This window comes from Gasterosteus aculeatus, chromosome 3 (genome assembly GCF_964276395.1).
Source record: "Gasterosteus aculeatus chromosome 3, fGasAcu3.hap1.1, whole genome shotgun sequence".
NCBI lineage: Eukaryota > Metazoa > Chordata > Actinopteri > Perciformes > Gasterosteidae > Gasterosteus > Gasterosteus aculeatus.
In genome coordinates this window covers 11,445,295-11,471,399 of record NC_135690.1, presented here as the reverse complement: position 1 = coordinate 11,471,399, position 26,105 = coordinate 11,445,295, and the positions used below count along the sequence as shown (strand labels likewise).

General features: G+C 42.9%; 2 protein-coding genes across 2 annotated transcripts in view; both read left to right on the top strand.

Annotated features, from left to right (window-relative positions):
- Positions 1-17,359, top strand: part of gpr158b (G protein-coupled receptor 158b) — a 38,858-nt gene extending 21,499 nt beyond the window's left edge. The window contains exons 6-13 of the mRNA XM_040171232.2: positions 2,781-2,890; positions 4,228-4,466; positions 7,864-8,002; positions 11,512-11,617; positions 12,954-13,100; positions 13,209-13,452; positions 13,557-14,113; positions 14,701-17,359. Coding sequence (XP_040027166.2) covers positions 2,781-2,890; positions 4,228-4,466; positions 7,864-8,002; positions 11,512-11,617; positions 12,954-13,100; positions 13,209-13,452; positions 13,557-14,113; positions 14,701-15,672 — 2,514 coding nt within the window. The 3' untranslated portion in view covers positions 15,673-17,359. The remainder of the gene's footprint in view (positions 1-2,780; positions 2,891-4,227; positions 4,467-7,863; positions 8,003-11,511; positions 11,618-12,953; positions 13,101-13,208; positions 13,453-13,556; positions 14,114-14,700) is intronic.
- A 1,397-nt stretch (positions 17,360-18,756) lies between these two features.
- LOC120816273 (annexin A13) lies at positions 18,757-24,061 on the top strand. Its single transcript, XM_040171793.2, has 12 exons — positions 18,757-18,844; positions 19,159-19,322; positions 19,981-20,056; positions 20,430-20,524; positions 20,606-20,776; positions 21,070-21,103; positions 21,405-21,484; positions 21,951-22,019; positions 22,355-22,456; positions 22,532-22,607; positions 22,697-22,809; positions 22,970-24,061. Exons 2-12 carry the CDS (start codon positions 19,308-19,310, stop codon positions 23,087-23,089), a joined length of 951 nt encoding a protein of 316 aa, XP_040027727.1. The 5' UTR covers positions 18,757-18,844; positions 19,159-19,307; the 3' UTR covers positions 23,090-24,061.
- Positions 24,062-26,105: the final 2,044 nt, after the last annotated feature.

Sequence of the window (26,105 nt, the reverse complement as noted above, 5' to 3'; positions counted from 1 at the left end):
TAAATATTGGCCAACCTCAGGTGTGATGCTCAAAATGGACTTGTTTTTGCAGCCATCCATCCCCCTTTCTTTCCCCGATAACTCCAAAAAAAACCTTCCCTAAAGTCATCCTGCTGTTCTCTTATGTTCACAGACCCTTGGATACAATCAAGCGTCTCTTCCTCCCTCTCCAGCACCATGTCTGTCTATCACCACCTCTTCCCTGTCCATCCTTCCCCCCATGTTTTTCCTTCATTACCCTTTTGCGTGTCCTCTCGCCGCCCCGTCTTTGTGTCCTTCTCATCTCACTGCCTAACGTTCGTTTTTTTTTTTGCTGCTGCTTTTTCTTTGTTGCAGCCACGGCCGTGCAGCCCTCTCAGCTAAGATTAGCGCAGCTGCTCCGCTCTGGTGCTCGATGCATTTTTTAACAGTCCATCAAGTTCCAGCACAACTTGTTTTAAAAATAAAATCTGCTGATTAATTTATGGTGGAGGCGCTGGCGGAGGTTGGATGCAAACCAGGAGGGCCACCTTCTCTTCTGAGAAATATAAAAATGTAGCTTTTGGGGACTGTGTAGTCCGCTCGGGTAGCAGAAAGGGTCCGTCCGTGTCTGCCTCTCGGTGTATGTTTGTGTGTGTGTGTGTTTACGGGCGGGATGGATTGGCTTTGAATTTGAAGTTTATCCTGTGAATGTGTGCTTGTGCATTTGTGCAGGGATTTGCATTTGTGCATTGATATGTGGGTGTAAGAAACAGCGTGGCCTACTTTTACTCTCTGTGTTTGTGGAGGTGATTTATAGTTTTTTGTCTGACATGTAGGTTATACCAGAGCGCTGGGGGGTGTTTGCTCAGGAGGCAAAGAGACGAGGGTGCCAAGCAGGATGGTAATCCTGACTGCGGGTTAACACGAGTGCTCTGTGAATTGTGGGCAACATTTGCTTCGTTAATCTGTTCTTTACACGTTTGTTTCTTTACTTGTATGTCTGCGCTATTATTTTATCACTAAAAGAGTCCTATTGGCTTGATATTCAGGTGCACATGTTTCTACGCATTATGTGGCAGAATTGGAAAAGGATTGAGGCACAAAGGTTTCCCTGATTTGCGTAAAACTTAAATACAACTAACTCAGTCATGATTAAGAACAGTGGAAGTATTCAAGAAGTATATTACAGGTCATTTAGCTGACGCTTTTATCCAAATGCTAATTACCATTTTTTAAGATGGTAACCTAGTAATACTATTATTAAAATTATATATATATCTTTTTTAAATGGCCAAAAGACGTTTTCATCCGATTACCCACAATGCTCCTGTCACCAGAATCAGAATATAACTACTCGTGAGATAGGGGAATTATTATGCAATGTAAGTACAAATGGCATTTAAATGCAAAAGCTTTTATTAGGCTTGACAGATATAAATGCAATAAATCTTTGCCTTGCTAAAATTTGGAACAATTTGTTGTTCTGTCTTATGTTTTTTTCTACATTTACTATAGCTGCCTGATACAGATGAAAAGGATAAAGCAATGGAATAATCTGTATTTGTTTCCTGAGACAACCAACAGTTGTACATTACATTAGTTTCCCCTTACTTAGAACATAACTTACACTCATACTTCTGCAGCCTCCGGGTCGGCTGGTTTCAGCTCAGTTTGCCGCAGATGTTCTGCTTCTTTTCTGACGGAAAAGAGGTTACAGGTGCTGTTGTTTGTTTGCTCAATTACTTTGGATAGCTGCCGTCTCTTGAATGCCGAGGCATCCCAGGAGTTTGGATGAATCACAGGCTGTACTTTCCTGGAATGCATTTTTGCTGCATTTGAAATGATGTCACATGGTAAACAATAACCTCCGGTGGATGGAGTAGGATAAGGAACATGACGTGTTGAGATGCTTTAACAACAAACAGAGCAAGAAAGAATGAGTACAAAATCAAGTACTGTAAACCCCAAAAAAGCGCTTCTTTTCTGTCAAATGTTTTCCTCCATTCTGTGTGTTCGGTATCGGCTACATCTCAGAGATAATGAATTAGTACAATTTGGGAGGATGTATAAAGATGGACATCATGGATTAACAACGTGTATATTAAACGTGACTTGCATGTGCAAGACTGAGTTGTCCTTTGACATCCTGCAGGATGTGCATCCGCCAGGTGAGTAAAGCACATTTTCTTTGCTTCAGTGGAAATGAGAATAGAGTCCCTGCGATGGATCAACAGCTTCACGCGTGTCACTGGAGATTTGACGCGGGGCGTCTCTTTGAGGTGCACGCTGCTAATGAAATAGAACAAACCTGCAGTAGGAGTGCAAATGGAAGCTGTGATCTGCACAGCTGGACATGACGCAACAGTAAGAGGTAGAAATAAAGCCCACTACAAGCTGGAAATGAAAGGCCGACATGTTATGAGGTGTCGTAAAATACTCCAAAAATGACGCGGGGCCCAATCAGATGGCCGTATACCCACCGTTAATACAAATAAACCTGCAAACACTTGCTGCAATCGCTCCTTAAATACCACCGGGGAGGTAAGAACCAACCGTTGAAACTCTCACATCTATTTGGTTCCGGAGGCCGACGTAGGAACAACGCACTGTTGAGGCACTACTGCGGGAGCTCTGGAAGCGCAGGACATCGGCGAGGCCTCCACCTCTGCTTCTCACACGTCTCACAAGACCCATTTTCGTTTTCTGATTCCGTCAGCGGAAACATTGGGAGTGTCACAAAGAAACAAAAAAAAAAAAAGAAATGATACGGCTGATCTGTGTACCTCAGTGTGAACACCAAGTCTTGTACCACTCTGCAGGTGATGATCATGTACTTCCATCCCAGTGTGTTTCGCTGTATCCTCCTGAGGTGGGTTCGCCTCCTGGGTTTCGCCGTTATGTACGGAACTGTCATCCTCAAGCTCTACAGGTACTGTGGACTCAAATCATCTGGATCAAAGATCATATGAGAAATGACATTTCCTCTCTCCCATCTCTTATATGATTCTGTCTTTGCTCCTTGCTCCTTCTCTTCCTATCTTCTGATCTCCTTGCCTCCTCTCCTCTAATTCCTCTCTGTTGCCTTGACTCTTCACCTTTATTCTACCCCATCCTCTCTCTATGTTATTCTGTTGCCTCTCTTTTTCTTCAAATTACCTTTTACACCCCCTTATCTCCTCTCCTTTCTTCCTAGCTCCTTTCCCCCTCCTCTCTCGCCCTCTAATCTGCTTCCTCCCTTTGTCCTCCCATCCGTCCTCTCTTCTCCAGATATTAACTTGCCCTTTGAGTCAGCTGTAGTGTTTCAATACTTCACCTTTCTCTCCGTCTGCAGTCACACACACAGTTAATGCAGTTAATAAGCACATATCAATTTGCCATCGGGAAGGTCTTTCTGCATCTGCTGAGACACATAAACTCCTGTCCTGCTCTCTGTCCTCTGAGAAAGTGTCGCAGAGAGGGATTTTTATTTTTCTTCCGAGCTCGCTGGGTGTTAAGTGTGCCCCGAAGCCGAGCTCGTACAGCCCAGTCTCAACGAGTGTGTATCTGAGTTTAGATTTGTCACGGCCTACAGATGATAGCGAACCGGGTGTCTGGATGGGGATATTTATATAACGTCCCCTATAGCTCTGATTGCACAGCATGAAATCACTTTAAAACTGTTCCCGCTCTAGAAGCAAATAGAGATTATTCCATTGCTTAATCAGGTTTTTCGTATTAGGCAGCTATAGTAAAGAGAAAATAAGACAACAAATAACAAATTGTTCCACATTTCAGAAAAGGCAAAGTTGCTTATATTGCATTTATATTTGTCAAGACTAAACCCATTTAGTGCGTTTAAGTGCCATTTAAATTGACATCCCAGCTGAATGATTTTTAATTCATGTGACCCCGGCTGAATTGTCTTGTGTAAATGCGGTGGAGATACTGTACAGCTTACAAATAAACTGCCTCTGCAGTAATGAATTAAGTTCAAGTTCGTAGTTGTTGGAATGTTATATTTAGATATAAAGAACCGCATTAAGAAATCTGTAATCTCATCCTAGACTTTTACCTTTATTTCCCCCATCGGAAAGAGATGCGGAATGAAACTAGATAACTGCGCCCTTTTCTCCCTGATCCTTTTAATTCAAGTGGGCACGTTAGCAACAGCAACAGCCGGGGGGGTGAGAATCCGTGACTCACCCACACCGCTCATCACGACCACACCGAGCCGCCTCAAGGCTTCGGACGATGACGTTGTCTCTCTTCAATGCGCTCCGATCTCAGGGTGTTAAAGGTGTTCCTGTCCCGCACCGCCCAGAGGACGCCTTACATGACCAGCTGGCGGGTCCTGCGGCTGCTAGTGGTGATCCTGGTGGTGGTGCTGTGGTTCCTGGTGGCCTGGACCTCCTCGGTGTGCCAGAACCCCCAGCTGAGCCAGGCCGTGATCACTGCAGGCCTCACGCCGGAGGGCCTGCAGTTCAGCATGTGTCTGCTGGATCGATGGGACTACATGATGGCCGTCGGTGAGTGCGTGCAAGTGCTTTTTTTTCTTTTCTGTAGCTTACTGTACTTCTTACCACTTAAAGCTGTGAGGCTGCTTGGGTGAGGCTAAAGAACAAGTTTTAGTTTTTAAACTTTCGTAAAAAGGCTTCCGGGGGGGAAATAAATGCCCGTTACCTCAGGTGACATCTACTGATTCGCCAACACAGTTTATGGAAACCTTTGTTTGACTCTGCGTTGAATGCTTTGTAGATGCACATTCACGAAAAGTGTTTCTCTAGCAACTTGCAGGGAGACTTTTGCACAATACACCCATTGTTGTTCAAGTGACAAATCCCGTCAGCAAAACAGGTGTGGGAAAAAAAGCAATAACCTTCTCTGCTTTAGGAGATTTTTTGTTGCAGATAAATAGAGCCACTAATTCAAGCGAGGTAAAAATGCTCCTAAATATGCCACCTGCTTGTCTTAAGACGTGATTATGCTCTAATAGGCCTGTTTATTCAGCAGTCTGGCCTCGAGGCGGCATTTTGAGAAAAATCTGCTTTGGAAAATGAATGCATCTGTCAATTTTAAGGGCCGAGTCCATTATTGAATTCACCTTTCCCTGAAGGGTTTGTTCTCAAATAGTTTAATGGAATATGCCCTATATTAAATTAATGAAGATAAAGTGCACATCTTTATGTCTCGGGCTGCCGACATTAAAGCTAAAGAAGGTAGAAGGTACCACACATCTTTGTTTCAGCCCTTCACCAAAAAGCATGTCTCGAAGGATGAACTGAACAAATCCTATCCAATTTTATAGATAACCATTCATTGAAGAATTAAATGGTTTAATTTATCACTGGACACTGTAGTGAATGTGCATTTGTTATATTATTGCCTTTCACCTTGACTTCTCATACTTCTCTTTTATTTAATTTCCACTCCATTATATTACCACTTTGAGTGTCCCTTTCTTTTCTTTCCCATGTTTCCATAAATCATGACAGATATAAATTGTTCAATCGTGTGTCTTACTTAGAAAAACAACACAGGCACATTAACATTATTTAACTTCTAAGTAAATTGCAACACCAAATCATTTATCCTTGATTTGGAGCTAATATCAAATGCATCGCTAAATCAAGAATAGAAAGAAGGAGAGATGCATTTGCCGAGAAGTTTCAGCTTCTTTCCTTCATGTGTCCGAAGGTCAGCCAGAAGGGCTTGTGTGTGCGAAACAGTAGATTCCCAATGACAGATCCGGGAAGCAGGAGGCCGTGATGGGCACCTCACCCAAGACGGCCTGACAGCAGGGCAGACTAATCCTGTTTGGAAAGAGGCAAAGGATGGATCCCTGAGAGAAGCCTGGTCCTCTTCAGAGAACTGATGGACAGGCAGACAGAGAGAGAGAGAGAGAGAGAGAGAGAGAGAGAGAGAGAGAGAGAGAGAGAGAGAGAGAGAAGGAAGTTGCCGGCAGTAAGAAGAGTTGGGGCTTGGGGAAGTACATGAAGCTTGAAGGGACGTGTGAAACCATGCGGAGAGTTTTCTACCGGCTGGGGAAGTGGGAGAACTTGAGAGGAGGAGAAGGAGAAAGTGAAGGGACACTGAGGACGCAAGACTTGAGTCACGAGGCGTCTTCACAGGGAGCGACGGTGGGCTCCTGCTGCGACGGCTTTCTGCAAACGTTATGGAATAAACCACGTAGAGCATCGCAATCCCTCACGTTTGTGCGTGTGTGTGTGTGTGTGTGTGTGTGTGTGTGTGTGTGTGTGTGTGTGTGTGTGTGTGTGTGTGTGTGTGTGTTGGCTGTGACAGCCAGAAGACACGTGTGTGCTGAGGCTGCACTGAAGGACAGAAGGCGCCCTGCAAAGCTGCTTTGAGGGATTTTAATAAAGCATGTGATTTTGTAACGCCGACAAGGGAAAACATGTTTGTCTGGAAATGAATAAAATCATCCGATTTTGTCTCAAATTGGAGTTGAGGCAAAACAATATTTATAAATCCAACTATAAGCAATTCACTTGATTCTGGAATAAATCTGCATTAGTTGGATTTTTTTATTCCTTGCTTCTTCCACACAGCTTTTGATGTATCTTGATTCAGAGGCATTAGTGATGATTTATTGACAAGGGCTGTTCATGAATATTAATGGCCGGTAATCACAGTACGGACGTTAAGGAATCACATGCCGACACACTCCTGGCACACTTTCTGGTGCTCATCTATGTCTACAAACAAAACAATAAGCTCATGTAGCGTGTAACTCTGAGGAAAACCTCTCGCTCGGTGATGCTCATCTGATGTTTTCATGTGCAGTATATAGAAAACTTTTTTATTTTTGTAAAGTAAGAATGTTTTTCTACAACGCAGTGCAGCAAATATCAGGGCTGACATCATTTGCTACCTCCAAAAGCCAACCTACATCTGTGCGCATGTAATCCCGTCCTGTGTGTTAAAGGCTAAATTTCTAAATACATCTCCACTGTAAAATTGCACTGCTGTGTGACCTTGGTGAGATCAGACGAAAGCAGCAAGGTGTCAAAACATTGTCGAGGAAACACAGCGAATCCTTGTTAGATCAGGAAATGCTAAATCTGGAGCTTCATCATCGCTTTGAACGCAGAGTGGAGGATCAACTTTGTTTAACTCTTTGTTTCATACAGTGTGCGATGAATGAGTGTGTTGCTGTGTTCAATAGTAGTGACTTTGCCCCGTGTTTGTAGAGCAACAGTGCAGAAAGGATTTAACACGCAAATAAAAACAAAGACCAAATCAACGCAACAAAGAATAGTTCTTTATTTTTAGAGATACGTGAGGTGATTCATGGTGGAAACTGGGGGAAACAGATGTTCCCTGTCTAAAGGTTAAAAAAAAACTTTTTGTTTAGTCGCTACTCAAAGAAAACTTAATTCAACTAAATAGAATTAAGAATCACTGTCTGGTTGCATCATGACCGGCAGTAAATTAAAATGTGTTTACCACAAATCTTTTGTTTATGGATTAAACCACACATTTGAATGTGGTCACATTTGAATACTGTCAAGTTCTTGAGCAGAACAAAGCAGATGCAACATTTTAATTAGTGGGCTTTGGAAATGCTGGATGGGCTTGTTTTAGAACTTCGGACAGAGCCGTGCAAGCCGGATCCCTCCGGTTCCCCCGTTTTAACGCTTTCGTTTTTAACTGGGAGACATTAAAAGCGTTACTGTTCTCATCTCACCCTCAGACTGAAATGACTTTATTGAGTTTGGCGCATGAGCGAGAGACGAATATCCAATGTCAAAAGGAGGCACTTTATACGTGAAGATACATCTCTTGGATTATATAGGCTTGTTCCAGCATGCGGGCTGTGTACGCAATAAAAGACAATAAACACTTAAAATCAGTCTTCAAACGCGCCATGTGAACTTGTTATTTCCTTTTTTTTTCATGTCCCAGCGGAGTTCCTGTTCCTGCTGTGGGGCGTCTACCTCTGCTACGCAGTCCGCACCGTACCGTCGGCCTTCCACGAGCCGCGTTACATGGCGGTGGCCATCTACAACGAGCTCCTCATATCCGCCATCTTCCATATCATCAGGTGGGTGAGAGGAACGAGTAAAGAACGGTGCACTAATAATGACGTCTTCACAGAGGGTTAAAAGGGGAAGAATAATTCTCTTATTTTCCTTGATGATCAACTCTGCGACAGTAATGAGGGAATATGACAATAACGCCGGGCTTAGACCACTTAAAGTGGTGAATAGAAATTGCTTCGCAAGGCAGAGACACAGCATTTAGTGCCAGAGCCCAAAATAAACCCTTTCTACCCGTTAATGGACTGTCTCTCTTTCTGTCCCAGATGGCAGGTACACACATGGGCAACGAGAGTCAGTAACGCAGCTCAGTTTCTAAAGCGAACTAATCTAAACGTTATTTTATTTGATATTGTGGCCCTAAAAGGAGAGAGAAGATGTAATAAGGCAACTGTTGACTTACACAAATACTACTTTAATAATTGATACATTATTATAATAAAAATTCTTGTAGTTTCCTCCTCGTCATTTCACACACAAAACAATAAAGTTTTTACCAGCCTAGTTAGTCTCGAGCTCAAACTAAACGTCTCAACACTTTGGAAGCAAATAGAATCACGCATTTGAAAACAAACTGTGTCGAATGCTGCGCAAAGCATACTGGGGGCTGGTTTGACGGGTGTTATTTCTCTGCCTTCAGGCAGCCTTTTCATGTTTGTGCTGCATGTAAATCAGCTTACAGAGTCTTGAAAACTTGAATGAGATGCATAATACATGTTTTCACCTTCCAGCTCTACTACACTGTACAGTGTTGATGAGAAGTGACACAGTTGAAGGTAACATCTGGTTGGAAAAAGAAAAACCCGTCTTTTGTTATAAAATGCATAAGGAAGGTTTGTAAAAACAAATGTATGAAATTAACGTTATATTCTAAATGACTTGAACAGAAAGATCTAGAATTAAATATGTATAGATATATATTTATATCTATATCTATAGATATATGTATATATGTCATTATGACATCATCCACTGGTTTGTGAAAAGCCACTTTAAAGCCTTGAGTTTGACATTTTGGCCGTCGCCATCTTGGCAGAAAGGCCACGAGAGGGTGAAATTAAGTAACAGTGAACACTGAATAAAACATTTTTAAAAGGCCACAACTGTCGCACACAAACGTAACACACAATGAAAGGGTGGAAGTTCTGAGAGAAAATCGTGGACAACTACCACACCCAACGATGGCGACACCACGCTGCATTGATGACTAGAAACTAGCACATGTTTAGTAAACAGTAATGAATCAAGTGAGAAGCACAGGTCCCTTTCCCCGGATGCAACCTGGCTTATTTTTACAACCAGAGGAGTCGTTTCTTATGCCTGCAAAAGACAACGCAAGTTTAAGGCCGCTGCGCATCGGCTTCACTTTTTAGAGCCGCGGGTCGCCGCCTGATCCCGACTCACCCACAACTACGCGTCCTTGTCTGCCTCGTGGGAGCTTATCAGAGGACAGGCTGGTTTTCTTACGTGCTTATGTCTGAATATCAGTTCTCACTATCTAAGTTGGGGGGAAAAAAATGAACGGGTACAAAAGACTCCCGGAGCATAGAATACTTTTGTCCATCCTGTTGCAGTGGGAATAAAACCGGTCACGTATTTTACATTGTTGTCCAGAGTAGCCTGGGGCGGAAAATTCCATTTGTCACACTCTCCGATAAAACTGCAGGTGATTGAATATTCTTTCATTGTTGCAGCGCTCTATTGTGTTCAGTCGGAAGAAAAGGAGAAGATCACATCCTTTTAATCTGTCGAGAGAGTGAAAAGTCCAACGGGAACACCTTCACCAACGGTGTGAAACTCTTATAAATCAAACTGTTGTCGCTTCCTGGGGAATAGAACAAATGTTTCTTTTTCCTGCTGCGTCCCGGAGATAAGGCTGGACTCAAGCAGGACGCGTGTGTGTGTGTGTGTGTGTGTGTGTGTGTCTGGGTCGATGGAAAGCAATGCACACAATGCTTTCGGACGTCTAATGTGAATCGTGAATGTGAATTGGATTTCGACACAAAGGACCAATAACCTCTCAGCCACCTTGGTGGATCACTGACAAGCTTCCAGGAAAACACTCACACGTGCACAAGCACACGTACGACAACGCACACTTACACACGGAGGAATCGTTTCACAGACTTTGGACCGAGTGCACTTAACAGCTTGATTCTGCCTAATAATTGTAGTCATTCGGCCATTGTGGAGCATGTTGTTAGAAGCTATTGACGCTTTTGTGTTTTCTTCTTACTGTCCAGAAATAACGTGAGTGATGACCTGTGCTGCTGGTTGTGAAAACAGTGAAAAGTGTGATGAAAAATGCCACAATAATGGAAATTATGTCCCGATCAAAAGCAGCAACCACAAGCTACGCAGGTTGTGTGTATAAAAACTTGTTTGTTGGTGGCACAAAACAAATGCCTTTGTTCACCTTCATACATTTTAATTCATAATAATTGGAGGAATGTTTTATTTTCAAAATTGCAATAATAGCAGACTTATTCTTTATCGTGTGCCTTCTGGAGGATTTCCATCAGACTGATAGGGAGCAAACCAACTACAAATAAAAAAAGGCTACACCGAGCTTTAAAATGCCAGCAGTGAAATCTATTTCAAAGTTATCAGTCACCCAGTGAAGGGCAGCAAGGACGTAAAAAACCACATCACTCTAGGTTCCACATAAAGTCTGTGTTTGGGAGGAGGCCATTATCTCGGATACTATTTGAGTAGATGCAAAAGGGCTTATTAGGGCACCATCCTTACTATATTTGCTCTGTCCGGGCTCGAGATACACGTTACATTTGACATGCTACCAAAGCAGATAGTATAATTCCGTGTTGAGATCAACAATTATTTCCTAAGTTGAGACCAGCTGTGGATGACTTTAAATCTACAGAAACTGCTTGTACATAGTGTAAATAATCAGTTTGTTTACCCACTCAATGTTTACTACTTGTATTATTAACAATACACAGAACACTTGACTTGAATATAGACATTTCTTTGTAATATATATACATGTACATCTACCTATAACAGTCCTGTCCCTGCTTTGACTTTCTTCGTCCAGCCTTGGTGTCCTTGTCCCCAGCTGTTATTTCTGGTACTTTTGTACTTTTCAATACCTTATGTTGGTCATTTAATATGATCTGTTTTAGCAAAGGAAAGTGTGAAAGTGTGCAAATGTTTGACATAGTTGGAAAATAATCGTTCCTAATGGTTAAACGGATAAATTGTAAATAAATAGATAGTTGTTTACACAGTCTGTATACCATTTCCTTATTTTCATTGTACTTCTTTTCTTTTTATTCTTTTTTTATTTAGTGTTAGTTTGGCTTAGTTTGAGGCTGGAAACTCTTTACAAAAGGATTTTCTGAAAATGACAGTGGAGTAACTGAAGTTCAATTTTGATGTTCAAAAGGTTGGCAATCACTATTGAGCTCAGTTTACAAGCACTTTTAATAATTTCTCCTCCGTTTTACTTTTACCTCTCTGTACACTTCTGACTCTCTCTCGCTGCACTCTGCAGGTTCACTCTGGTGCCGGGCCTTCACCCCGACTGGATGCTCATGTTGTTCTTTGCTCACACTCACCTGACTGTGACTGTGACCCTCGGCCTGCTGCTTGTTCCAAAGGTAACGCCCCGTGAACAGGTTTTAGTGTACTGGGTTGTGGGTGAGTGGTTGGAAGGAACTCTTACTACAGTACGTTGATTTGGCGTGTATAGTATTCTTTCATTGGGATTTTATATACAAAAACATGTGATGAGCCCATGAAACAAGCAAAGCCTAGATTCTTCTTCATGAGATGTCAATGAGAAAAATTCCTTGTTAAAAACCCATTTTTGAGATAGCAATGCAAATGCATCCTCATGCAAATTGTGATAAGATTTTGGCAAACAAAAATCTATTTGTTATGCTGTTAAATGTTTTCTAATATCTGCAAAGCACACGTTACATTGAGTGCAGGCAGATATCCATGATGGCTTGTTCTGTACTGTAGCTTGTGTGTCCATTAGTCATCTTAAGTTGATTTGATCTTACTGCTTGCCTCTGTGCGTGTGTGTGTGTGTGTGTGTGTGTGTGTGTGTGTGTGTGTGTGTGTGTGTGTGTGTGTGTGTGCGTGTGTTGTACACACAGAGGCAAGCAGGCACAATTGCTGCCATTAAACTCCTTCAGATTGCATTAGTAGTTACTGTAATTTAGCTAAGCACTCTTGTGGGTGTCTTTATCTCTGAAGTCTGATGGAAAACATTTAATTATCCTGCTGTGTAAAAAATGCAATACACCTTCAGCGCTCTCTGTTCCTTCATCGCTTCATAATTAGTCACCTCAGAAGTGCAAGTCAGTTAACTACACAAGGATAATTAAGCACAAGGGAAGGAAGTTATTCTTACACTGCTTCTGTTCCTGAATCTCCGCTAAATATTTGCCTTCGTTTCGTTTCCCAGATTTGTTTTTTAAGCAAACATGAATAAGTGGGCCATGAAAAGTCAAAACCAACAGATCATTAGTGCTCATTCCCTCCTCTCAATTGAATGTGTTATTTGAATGGAGGAGACTAGTGCCTAGTGAGATGCATTAAATAGATATACACGATTTGCATAGTACTATGTACACAGAGTAAATTATATAGGAATGTACTTGCTCTGCTTCTAACTCACACTTGCATTATTTAAAAGAATAAAACTTGTTGATATTGTTGTGTTTCAGCTCATTTGCTCCAGCAGTCAACAGAAGCTGAAATTAGAGTTAAACGTTTATTTAGTTGGAGGCATTTATTGAAATGCAGATAAAGAACGCAGTAAATGTTCAGTGTTCAAGAAATAGATTTTTTCCATAACATAAGATCCATATATTTGTGTTATTCATTTCAATTGAATCATAGACACCACATTACCAATTAGACATCTCTTTCTCAGCGGCAGGCTCAGTGATGCCATTATTGGTTCTTGCTCTCCATTTGTCGTAGTTCTTCTCCAAAGGGACTCAGGCCAGGGACGATATTGCCACTGAGCCCTATGAGGAGGAGCTGGACATGGGAAGGTCTGGCTCTTACCCCAATAACAGCATTACCTCGGCCTGGAGTGAGCACAGCTTGGACCCTGAGGATATACGGGTAAAGTAGCATTGAGGATCATAGCGTCATGACAATATGAATCAAACAGTACTAATGTAATCACTCAAAAGAGACCCGACGTGTACGGTCTGAATCCCGTTTTTTCAGGATGAGTTGAAGAAGCTGTATGCCCAGCTGGAGGTCTACAAGCATAAGAAGATGCTAGCCAACAACCCTCACCTCCAAAAGAAACGCAACTCAAAGAAGGGGCTGGGACGCACTTTGATGAAACGGATAACGGAGATCCCAGAGAGCATGCACATACACCGCCAGTGCAGCCGCGAGGACGGCAGTGAACACGGCAGCAATCGCAGCACCTTGAGGAGAAACCCATTCGAACCGAGTCATCACGGTGAGATCACGGCTCCACCTTTTTGGGGGGGAAATTGTAGAATTTAGTGTGAAAGTAGCCGTTTGGCTGCAACTTTTCCATTTACTGTTTTAATCTTTCCTCAGGTAAACCTCGGGACGACTCCCAGAAGAACAAAGTAATAAGCCTGAAGAAGTCCCTCAGCTACGACCATGTTTGTGACCAGGAGGAAGAAACCGAGCGCCAAACCGACTCGACAGCAGGAGACAACGTGACTCCCGTTGGAGGTGGCGGGGAAGGATCTCTTCTGGGTTCTCTGATTGGCCGGAAAAACACCAAGAAGCAGCTGGAACCATCCGCCACCCCGCCGAGGCTGGAACCGGCCGAGTCCACCGAGTCGGTTCCACTGTTCTGGAAATCGGCCAGCGCCCACAACCTGACGCACGAGAAAAAGCCCGTCCACCTGCGGACCTCCATCATGCAGAAGTCTCTGAGTGTGATTGCGAGTGCCAAGGAGAAGATGCCGGGGATGACCAACAAGACGCAAGCCGGGGAGGACGCCAATAAGAAGAGTCAGAAGGGACAGGAGGAGAGGACGCTGTCCGAGGTGGATGAGACGCCTGAGCATTACCCCAAGATGATCATCAGCCAGTCGGTGGAGTACTCCAAGACGCCTATGAAGATGGGAATCATGAAACAACAGGTACGGTCAACATTTACATTCCAAATCCAAATTGATTGAGTTTCAGCTCTAGTGTTTACTTCAGTTATCAGTCCATCAACAGAAAATGGGGGGTTAGGTAACGATTATTGGGTTATATTTTATTCTTACATTGCAAGTCAAATTCTTCTATGTGTAACATGTGTGGCAATAAATGGCTTCTGATTCTTATTCTGATTCACCTTTTAATATATATATATATATATATATATATATATATATATATATATATATATATATATATATATATATATATGTATACATTCTGTTTAACCAGCTCTTCAAATCTAAGGTTTTGTTGTTTTTATGTTTGGAATAAAATACCCTTTGACCAAAGATATTTTGAAAATAGTATTCCTTAACTCAAAATTGCACCTCAACCTCAACTTACTACCTTTTTCCAGAGATTTTAATATATTTTTAGAGGGTGGAAACCCTCATACACAGATTAGAGAGGAGGTTGAGGAGGGGGGGCAGAGAGGTTGAGTTGGGGCGTCTTTCTTTTGTTTGTTTCATGACGTGCGTCATGAAAAGACCCTGTTGGATATGTTACTGTTTACCTTTAACAGGTGAGTGGCAGCCAGCCATCCATCTGCTCCGAGACGGGGAGGAACCTCTACGACGTGTCCGAGGTTTGTCCCTGGGATCTGGAAGAACCTCAGACTCCCACAGAAGCCAAGACCCAGAAACACGTTTCCATCGCTCCCGGAGAAACCACGGCGGACCGGAGAGGCAGCAGCAGCAGCGCTGGAATAAGCAAAGGTAGCCGTTCCCAGCAGAGGCAGAAGGCGGGGCAGTCCCCTGCCAACAGACGCCGCTCCAAAGATAAAGGAGCAGAGAGGGAGGAGGCGGGGCGGGAGGTGCGGAAACCCCGCCCGCCCAGGTCACCTCTCCCTCTCAAGCCGGACATCTGTCCCTGGGACTTCGACGAGCAGCCCGCGCTCGGAGGAGACTCAGAGTCCATCTCGCCGGACAGGATCAGGCGTAAGAGGAGCGTCACGCCCACCGACGGGAAGCCCAAGGGGCTTCACTCAGACCACTCCAAGTCCACGGGGAGCCTTTTGCAGCCCCCCTCCCTGATGGTGGAGATCTGCCCGTGGGATTACACCAGCCCGCCTTCGCCCAAGCAGGAAAGGGCCTGCAAAAGCCCCACCACCACACACAAGAAGAAACGGAAAGGCTCCTGCTCGTCCAACCACAAGGCCGAGAGGGAGAAAGCGAGGGAGAAGAGCAGAGAGAGACGGAGCTCCTCCAGCAAGCCGCCGGCGCCCGAGAAGAGACGCGTCAGCCAGTCATCAGAGTGCAGCGGGCCGGCGTCCGAGCGGCGGAGGAGCTCGACCAGAGACCCAGAGGTGACGGAGGTCAGGAGGGCGGAGGTTCCCTCCCGGGAGACGGAGCAGCCCTCGCACGGCGGCTTTGTTCAGACTAAAAAACCCACAGAGAAGAAAAGGGAGAACTCTGTGAGAGCCGTCAGCGGGGCGAAGGCGGCCGACGTTTGCCCCTGGGACTTCGAGGAGCAAGACTCTGGAGAGAGGGCATGATGACTGTTGTGATGATCCTTGATTATTTTGTATTCACAGACTGACGGCGCCGAGGACAGAGGCCACTGAATGACCAATATGACACGTTGCATTGGACAAAAACATTGTTCTCCGGATGACATAGATGAGGGAAAAAAGGTTTTGCGAGAAGAATAAGAATATTCATTCTGCTGTCCATCAATGCAGTACGAACATAAATGCTGAATAGCAAACGCATTGTTGTAACCTCGAGGTCACTTTCGCTTGCACATTCATCAAACTTACATTTTAACTATGTTTTATTACGTTGAGTTTCTAAATGAAAACAAAGCTGTATTTTACGAGCAAGTCGGACAATCGTTTTTAGCAATGACAGTACGCCTATCGAGCTTACTGTTTCCTGTTACGTTGAGGAAGTTCCACGTTGGGCCAGTGGAGATTGTTGCATCAGATGGTGATGATGAAAACCAGCAGGTGGCAGAGAAACACGAGCCCTAAAGAAGCGAATGGGATATGAGCCCCAGACACAGCTATGATGCCTCAGCTTCAGGCCAGATACATAATGAATGGCATGAAAATTATGTTTGATTAGTGAAACGTGGGAATAACATTGGGTTGTGGTACTGTATTTTTTAAAAAGGAGCCAAACTGTATGTTTCAGCAAAGTATACAGTCGTTGTTTTTTTTGTCTAATTAAAAAAAAGCAATCGCATGTGGCACACTAGCATCAAAAATGAAGATGTTAATAATGTTCATCGGTTAACGTGCACACGGTCATTTTGGATCGTGTCGCTGCTTATGGTATGCGTCTGCTCACGTACCACACGGCTTCTGAAACGATGTGCATCGCTCCCTTTGGTTGATTTTTGTTTAAAGTTTACGCGCTACAGGAGCCCTGGATGTCGCTTCTCAAAAGAGGCTGTAGTATCTACACAGCTCTAAATAATGTGATGGTCTTTCAGTGACGAGTGAAGACGGACGAGGGAGGAAGCTGTGAATAATGCATTTTTTTCCTGTCACTTGGTGGTCCATTTTACACTTTCTTACAGCGTTTCACATATTCAATCGCTAGAACAACAACTATGCATGGCCAAAGCTTTTTTGTCACTTTGTCATGAGCATACGAATAGTCATTTTAACATTCACCAAAAAAAAAAAAACATAGCCCCTTTCTGTCCTGTAATAAGCCACCAAATTACACCTGAAATACAGCCACGCAATAGTCGGTTAAGCTTCTTTACAGTTACGCGTGCATGACACTGAAAGTACCAGAGTAATGAGCAAATCCACCAGAGAATAAAAAAAATGATTGCATTCATTATGAAATACTTAATACGTAATTAACAGCACATCAGATAGAGATGTCAGACATCGTGTGGTTATCAAGACCTTCCTGTATCAGATGACTTTATGAAGATGCCATGAAGTAAAAGGCTCGATAAATAAACATGAATAATCACTATCAATCAATCATCTCTCTAACTTTCACACGTTTTTTTTCTATCGGATGGTTTGAAAATGCAATGTTGTATCTTGCCCACTAAATGTATTCTATGCTTGTTATCCTGTAAAGTGTTTCTCCAAAATCTTACAAAATGTTGTAGCGTCCACATGGGAGTATTTATATGGTACATTCATAATGTGTTGCATGTACATTCAGTAAATACCGCGTTCTCAGTTCTGGATTAAATATTTCTATAAATATAAAGTTTGCTTTTCATATCATTGATTTTGTCAATATTGTTAGTGAAATGTTTCTAAAGATCAGTCAATAATAGATCACCATGGATACCAATCATAAACAAATCTTTAATTTACTAAAGCAATGCACATCACAACCAGCTTTAATAATAAATCAAAGGGTAAAAAAGGTTGAACAAAGGAATACAAATAAAAATCAACGCAATCCTTTATGCTTTCAACCGTAAAATACCCGCTTGTGTTTGCCACATCGCAAATGCAACCAAACAAGTTCTAGTGATCTGTTAGTGGTGGCTGCCTGCGCAACACTGCCACCACGAGGAGAATAAGGCTTTGTTTCGTCAGGCGTGGAAGGGAACTACTTACTCAAATAGTGCAAGTGAAATACGCACAATTATGCACAATGATTTCATATTTTTGCAAAAGGACTTACCTTAAAGTAAAGGTCTATTGCTAATTATAAGTAAATATTTAATACTTTTGCCACCTCTCAAATTCAAAGCATGACAATGACCTAATAACAGGTGATCATGCTGACTGGGACTCAACCACTGAGTGGATTCATTTGAATTAATCCTAATCTAGTGCAGAGATCAGACTCAATGACGGCTACATTTCAGGGGTCAAGTGCAAGTAACATATATTTAAACACAACATGACACCTTTTAAGTATTACATTACGAGTCATGCTTTCACAACTATTTAATAATGATGGATTATGTTGTAATGTTTCACCTGATTTATTGCGAGATTAGGCTAATCTAATGGTTGCTGTTGTATTTGTTCAAGAAAAAGTACTAGCACAAATAAAGTGTGTAACTTAACAACATACTTTACATAAGTAAAATAAATTGTGTGCCATGACGCAGCGAGCCACGACTGGACAGGTGGTGCATTTATTCGGGCATTGATTAAGATGGATTCAAGCATTTATTGCAAGAATGCCAGGTGATATAATGCTGATTATAATAACAACCAGTGGCGGTGGACTCAACAAAAGCAAGCATCAATAAGTATCATCTTCCTCCCGCCATGGAGCTCTGCCCCCCTGCGACCACAAACACACCTGCTGCTCTGAATCTGCTTTCGGCTTTTGTTTTGACTGAAAGGAGTTATAATATTGTATTGATAGCAGATTAGAGGCCACTTAAGTCAAGCATGACGCCATGCTAGTGGCTTCTCTGGAAACAAAGGCAGGAGGGTCAAAAGTAATAGATGCATCTGGAAACGTTTCAAGCAGCATTATATTTCATTAACAGTCAAGTCCTGGTTAAAGCTTTTCCAGAACTTTAATCAATTTAACCAATCAGCCATCATTTAAGGTTAAGGTTTAGAGTCGTTTCGCATCGCTCTTCTTTTACATCATCAACAATGGGGAGACGTGTGGCCTGGCTGCCAACATAAACAGTATTTATTGGGTGGAACATCACTGATGAGCGGCTCAGGTGTGGCTCATCCAGCCGGCGATCCCTCCAATCAGCACCTGCAACAGGTAACCGCCAACACCAGGGACACCTGATGATCGGGAGGAGGAGGGTCAACAACACTGCTTCTGCGACTGTCAATGGGCCTTAAATAAAATAAAAATACACATATCATGTGTAGAGTACCAATAGGCTTCCCAATTAGACTACTTGACACGAACAAGTGCACAAGTCAGCTTTCGGTAACAGATTTGTTTTTGTACGTAGTTAAAATGATTCACTGGAACCAATCCGGCAACTGGGTGTTGTTTACCTCGAGGAATCATGTATAATACCCCTCCTATCCTCCCTCCCTCCCTTCCTTCCTTCCTCCCTTCCCCAGCGCAAATGAATAAACGGCAGTGACGTCACCCCTGCGGCACCGGACAGAGCTGAGTCCTTTCAGGAGAGAAGCCGACCCGACGTGACACATCACGTCCAGAGCAGCACAAACGAACAGCTCCCGTCTGGACGCAGTGGTCCGGAACAAAGATGGGAAACGTGCAGGTAGGAACACCGGATGGCCTATTTGCAGCTTTTAAAAAAAAAAGAATTTCTAACTCCTAATCCGAGTGAAATAAAACTGCGACGGGGGGGAAGAGATCGTGTTTTATTCAATCATGGCAAACAAAAAACTAAACTCAGCCATGAGTTAACCAGATTTAATGAGACCCTTTTTTTTTACAATCAGTGCTGAGAAGTGGAGACCTGCGCAGTTTAGTTGAGCAGAGGCGCTGAGTTCAGCAGCAGGGAGGAATTTTTTCCCCCGAAACGCTGATCAATAAGGCCGCATTGTGTGAAACGGAGGGTGGGCGAGGAGAGGAGGAGAGGAGACGAGGAGACGAGACTCCATGCTGCTGCTGCCCAGTGACTCAGCGATCACACACAGGCTGCGCCCTGTTCCTGCGGCCTGCGTGTGCTGCAACACCGCACAGCCTCCACATGCGCACTCTAATCCGAGTGGATCCATGTGTGAACGTTTGCGGAAATAAAGTTTAAAATAGTACATATTTAGGTGATCCGAAATATAGAAGACTTTTGCAGGCTGTGAAGTTTTAATCCCAAATAGTGCATGGCTCGGGTAGACATAATGATTTGTTGATTTAATCTAAGTGCATTTTATAAATGTATGTTTCCAATAATACATCCACTTCTCACTCTCTAGCCCACCATAGTCCCGTATGAGGACTTCGATGTCACTGCTGATATCAAGGCCATCAGACAGGCATGTAAGGGTTTTGGTAAGTGACTCGTTCCTCCTACGTGTAGTTTTGTAATTGGTTCAGTTTTTTTTTAGTCATGTATTTGCTATTTTTGTGAAATGATTGCATCCATTATCACCCAATTAGAATGTGTTTACAATGCCTACATATTTCCTTAATCAGAAAGGAGCAATAACAACAAACAAATTGTGCAGACTGATACCAGAGACCATGCAGAACATTTTCAGGCAATCTGTCGATGCATAAAAACACTAATTTCTCCCCATTTTTACCGGCTGACACTTGACTAAAAGGCCTGTCTAAAGACTTCAACCTGCTTGATGTGTGTGTAGATGAATGTGTTAAGCCCTTGCGTTGATGTGAGTCTGTGTGCGCACTGTATATCCTCCAGGCACCGATGAAGAGGCCATTATTCAGATCTTGGCCAATCGCTCTGCGGCTCAGCGTGTGGAAATCAAACAGGCGTACTTTGAGAAGTACGACGACGTAAGTACCTGCCGACACCTTCTTCTCCGTCGCTCCCAGATACGCTCGCACGTACGTGCAGTTGATTCTGTCTTTGTTCAGGAGTTGGAGGAGGTCCTGAAGAAGGAGCTGACGGGTAGTTTTGAGAAGGCCACCATGGCCATGTTGGAGCCGCCTCACATTTACTTTGCCAAGGAGCTGAGGAAGGCCATGAAGGGGGCGGGGACGGACGAAGACGTGCTGGTGGAGATCCTGTGCACAGCTACCAATGAGGTCGGTCAACAAGGGATGCAGTTATACTAATAATAATACTGCCGGTTACTCTTCTAATGCCTTAGTTACTACACGGTGGCTGCCGGTTGAGTTTGTATTCAAAGAAAACCTCATGCTGCATTTTGGCTCATACATACAAGTGAGGTATTCGTGTACCGGGTTTGTGATAGTTTCTTTTTTTGCCAGCAGAATTCATTAAAAAAAAAAACATGTAAATGTTGTGACTGATCTGAATCACAGGACGAATACATACATTTTTTTTTACTGCTGACTGTCTTATTTCTTTTTGACAGGACATCTTGAGCTACAAGGACACGTATGCAAAGGGTGAGTTTGCTTCCATTCAGTCATGTAGCCTCTTGGCTGTTTAAAATCTGATGTTCCACTTGAAAAGACCCATAATTCAACCAGTGTGTGGAACGGACACACATCAAGTTTTACATTTGTCATAATGTTGTGGGTGTTTTAGGAATGAATCACGCGAGTTATGTGCCATGTTTTCTTCTCTTGCTGGCTATGAGTACAGTTTCATTGTATCGTTGTTTCAGCTAGATGAAAAATGGGTTGTAAGCACTCCGCTTTTAGGAATTTATAACAGATTTTGTGCGTTTGCTGATGTGCCTCACAGTGCATGAGCGTGACCTGGAGGCAGACATTGAGGATGACACCAGTGGAGACGTGAGGAACTTGCTGACGTCGCTGCTGCAGGTAAAGACCATTGACTACACTGCTAACATTGAAATATTTATGTATGTATGTATGTTGCACAACAAAAAAGTCAAAATTTTAGGGGCAATTTGGTAAAAGTCTGAATAAAAAGCCATGAATCAAAGACTGATCCTTCTTTTATAACCTTGATTCTGGCGCTATGAATGATTGTTCGCCCACGGAGACATGCGTCACGCGTCACATCATTGGCATGCTTCGTCCTCCGTGCCAACTGCTTCAGCGCTTCCAGACCGCTTCTGCCTATTTTCCCCCGGAGAGAAAAGACGAGCTCTGTGACTCATGTTGTCGAGGGGCGTCTTTCCAAAGAGGCCTCCAAATGTTTCCAATTGAGCCGATCACGTTTTCCCGTTTAATGCCTGAGATTATTTTGTAATCCGTCCTCTTGACCTTTCCTCCCCTCCACATGTCTGTGTCTCGCTCTCCTCGTGTCCCTTTGCATCTGCAGGCCAGCAGGGACGAGGGCTATGAGGTGGATGAGGGTTTAGCCGAGCAGGATGCCACGTCTCTGATTGAGGTACGTTCCCAAATCACACCACCGTTTGGAAGGGAAATGTGATCCTAGATTTAGTTGTTTGAGCGTGTGAGCCGAGAGTGACTGGCAAATCCCAAGTACAGATCCTATTAAATCAAAGATGTGGTTTTATTACATAAAAGGATTGTGGGAAATTCACAACTACGGTGTGAAGCTTCATCTCAAATTTCACGCCAACAAAGTTAACTGTTGTGAGAATGTAAATATCCTCCGGTTCCTCTCATCTCACATGCTGCATTATTGTCATGAAATAAATAAGCGTGTCCATAATGCTCCCCGATGTTGCCGCATACATTTCCCTCTCTTGTCACGGTCAGGCAGGAGAAGGCAGATTTGGCACCGATGAGTCCACCTTCAACTTCATCCTGACACGCAGAAACTACCTGCAGCTTCAGGCCACCTTCAAGATCTACGAGTCGGTAATGATAACTTCTTATCTGCCCCATTTTGATATTCTAAATGTTGAGTTATGATGTTAACTTTTTGTCTTGCAGCTTTCAGGAACAGACATTTTGGACACCATCGACTCCGAAGCAACAGGAACTCTGAAGGACTGCTACATAACGCTGGGTTGGTTTTACTGTAATTCTTAGACAGAACTCATCAAATATCAGTTATTGTAATAAACCCGCTGCCTTTTTTGGGGTTTTGTTGTAAAGTCCGGTGCGCTAAGAACCCGCAGCTGTATTTCGCCCGGCGCCTTAATGCCGCCATGAAGGGTCTGGGCACCGATGAAGACACGCTCATTCGGTTGATCGTAGGCCGCTCTGAGGTGAGTCAAGTGTCTTCATTTATTTCCAGATGACCGAAACGTTACTTTGGTCTTAAAGGTGCTGTAAAAGTATGTTTGGGGTGTGCTAATGGTTTTTTTTTAAAACCAAAAAGGCCAGAGGATTTAGTTGTTTCAGCAGTATTCTCTTGTGAACCCACAGATCGACCTGGAGACGGTGAAGGACATGTACCTGGAGAAGTACGACGTCACCCTTAAGGACGCCCTGGATTCAGAGTGTGGTGGAGATTTCAAGCGCCTCCTCATCCAGATCCTGCGCTAAAACCTCCTCCTGCAGGCCGCATTTAACCAATGTGACGCAGAAGTTCCTCTCATCCTTCCTCCTCTTATTTATACTTTATATTACTCATTCCCTTTCGTGGACGTCTTTCTGACGGTTCCCACTGCAGCACGGACCAAAAAAACCCCAATTCATTGTTATATCATACAGCGTTTTACAAACGCATTCATAGTCGTTAACCATTCAGCGGGAATTGTCATATTTCTGTTCCAACATACAATGAATGTGTGTGTGAAATTCCCTTTAACAATATTATGGCCGCGTTGTTAAATGTGTGGAAGTTGTGCAGATGAGCACTGTGTTTATGTATTTATCCAAATTAACCAAAGCTGCAAACATTAAGAGGCTGCTGCTGCTCAACATAGATTATGTGGCCGCTTATCTTTGACACCTTGCTAATTTCTCTGCCCATGACCGACAATTAACTACCATTATCCTCCAATATGCCTTTGATAAGATGAACGCAATGCAAGTTTACTTTATGCCTCAACACTTAAGTGCCGAATTATGTTTGATCTTATATCTCTATACTAAATATATTACCACCTGCATATCAAAAGCTTACTCTTTTTAAGTACTTGGGATTTTGTAAATGTCCCTAAATGTTGTGTGGGATTTTTAACTGTTTGTAATGTTATTAGTCACAGCTAACACGCTGTCTCTCGTATCTACACACTTTATCACAGTTGCCTTTTTCCTAATAGTTGTAGTCCTACATATGAGTGTGCAATCAGCATTGTAAGCTGATAATTCTATTATAGAATGGATTTCCTCGTAGCACGACCGCTGATACCGTGTATGTAATTAGAGCATCATTGCTTTTATTTAAACCTCAGATTACAGAAGTGTATAAGACTAATATATACAATTGTGTTGTCATTCTGAAAGAAGTAACTGTCAACCTTATCTAATGTTAAAAATGTGAAGTCATAATAAATATTAATTCCACAAAAACGATTGTCTCTGTCCTTTGGGGGGAAGTATTTCACCATAAGCAGTATGTTGCATTCCAGGAAGAAATCACCGTTATCAAATCGTAAGGACATTAATTCTTTAATATTCAGTATAATTGCACAACCTCATTTAGCCTTTAACCCAAACACAAGTTATCAGCTCAGTTAAAACCTTTAGAAGTACCAGACAGCACAGGAACAGTGGGACGCCTTTGGGTGCTTTATAAGCAGATGGAGTCAAAACGAGGCAGGACTGCTTCCAGATGCAGATTTCTCACCATATTTCCAGTTCTCTCATACCTCCGCTGTATCTTTCCATTGAAGTAATTGTTGTTTGAGCATTGAGGGCAAAGTTTTGAGAATAATTGCTTTCTGTACATTTTTGCTGTCTGCGCACCACATGCAGCCCGGTAGCCTTTACAGCTTCCTGATGCTACGCTTTGGCAGACTTCCTGTGTCACACATGCCCGTTAATGTAAGGCAAAGGTGGACAGTGTTAAAAAAAAAAAAATTAAAACCTGCAATATCCACGGTCAAATGACAAACTTTAATTTACCATTTACCTAATATCTCAAAAGAAAATCAATGATTAGCGGCCTATAACTAATGCAAGACTTAACAGCTTGATGGACAACACTGTCATGCATTCGTCCAAGTATCAACCAAAAGTGTTACGACACATTTTATTTCTTTTGCATTTTTGAGAGCATGAAAATCTGCACAGACTCGTAAAAACTTCTAAAAAGTCATGTGATGGTGTTTCTAGGTAGGAACTGATCACTAACATCTGTTTTTCCGTCATGCAAAATAACTTATATCTTGCCTAAATAAACCCATACCAGCTCGACACACCCATACGTTTGCCTTTCCCTTCATCTGTGCTCTATTACCCAGAGTGCTAATGTGTGAGGGCAACTAGCCGTGGCAGACAGCGCCCCGCTCTCTATCCTGTGGGACTCTGCCCTTTTTCCTTCAACGTTTATCATCGTCAGACCACCATAACTCACCCAGCAAGTCAGCCGTAGGCCTGGAGGTGGTTTTCATTTGTCTCATGAATCTTCTTGTTATCTTGCGTTACTTGATTTAGGTCTTCTTATTGTCTTTTCACTAGTTTCTGACAAGTGTTTTTCCTCAAGATGCAGGCTTGGTCTATAAACTGGGATGCTCGTGCTTTATTCGTGGCTAATTCTGGTCAAGCAACCTTGAACTGAATCAGACGACCGGAGCAGGAAATGTCGGCACTCTTTTGATCCCAGAGACTTGCAGCACCTTCGAGACACAAAAGCTGCATGACAATGACACTAATTCCTCTAAAAATCACGATTTACTGAATAATCCACAGCACACACTAACCTGGGGGCCACAGCTTCAAAGGATGAAACAACAACATCAACTGGTCTACTGGTTTTCATAGAGCATATGTTCAGGGCTGTTATGTGCTTTTTGATCTTGTGCCAAAGCAGAGCAGCAGCTCTTAAAGAAGGACGTCGGTGGACGTGCGTAGGAAGGCCATCAAGAGGTTAACTACCCGGCCAATATCATTTATACTGTTTAAATTCATGATGACGAACCGGTGTTCTTTGATGTGCAATAAAAAACACCTGGCAGCTTCTGCTTGTACTGAGGCAGATATGGAAAGTCTCATAATAGGTTTAGTACATGCACGATTATGGCTTCCAACACACTATTCCTACTTTGTATGGCAAAGTGGATGTAGCTTCCATGACGTTCTGATCTACTTCTCTTTTGAACGCTAAAATTTTGGATTTTGGCCTTGTCATCTTGTTTTGGCAATCAGAAAGCTGAATAGGACATGAGACATTTTTATTATAAACATATTTTACTCTTAGAGACTTCTTTATCTAGCACACTTGATTTTATATTTCGCAGTACGTTCGCAATTTCAAGCACAATCTGTAGTGTCTAAATGGGAGATTTAGGAGAATGTCCCCGTCACTGTACAAGTTTACATTACTGACTGCACTCCATTTCTCACCAGGCATTGTCCTTACATACAGGCAGCAGCACAATAATCCAGCAAAACA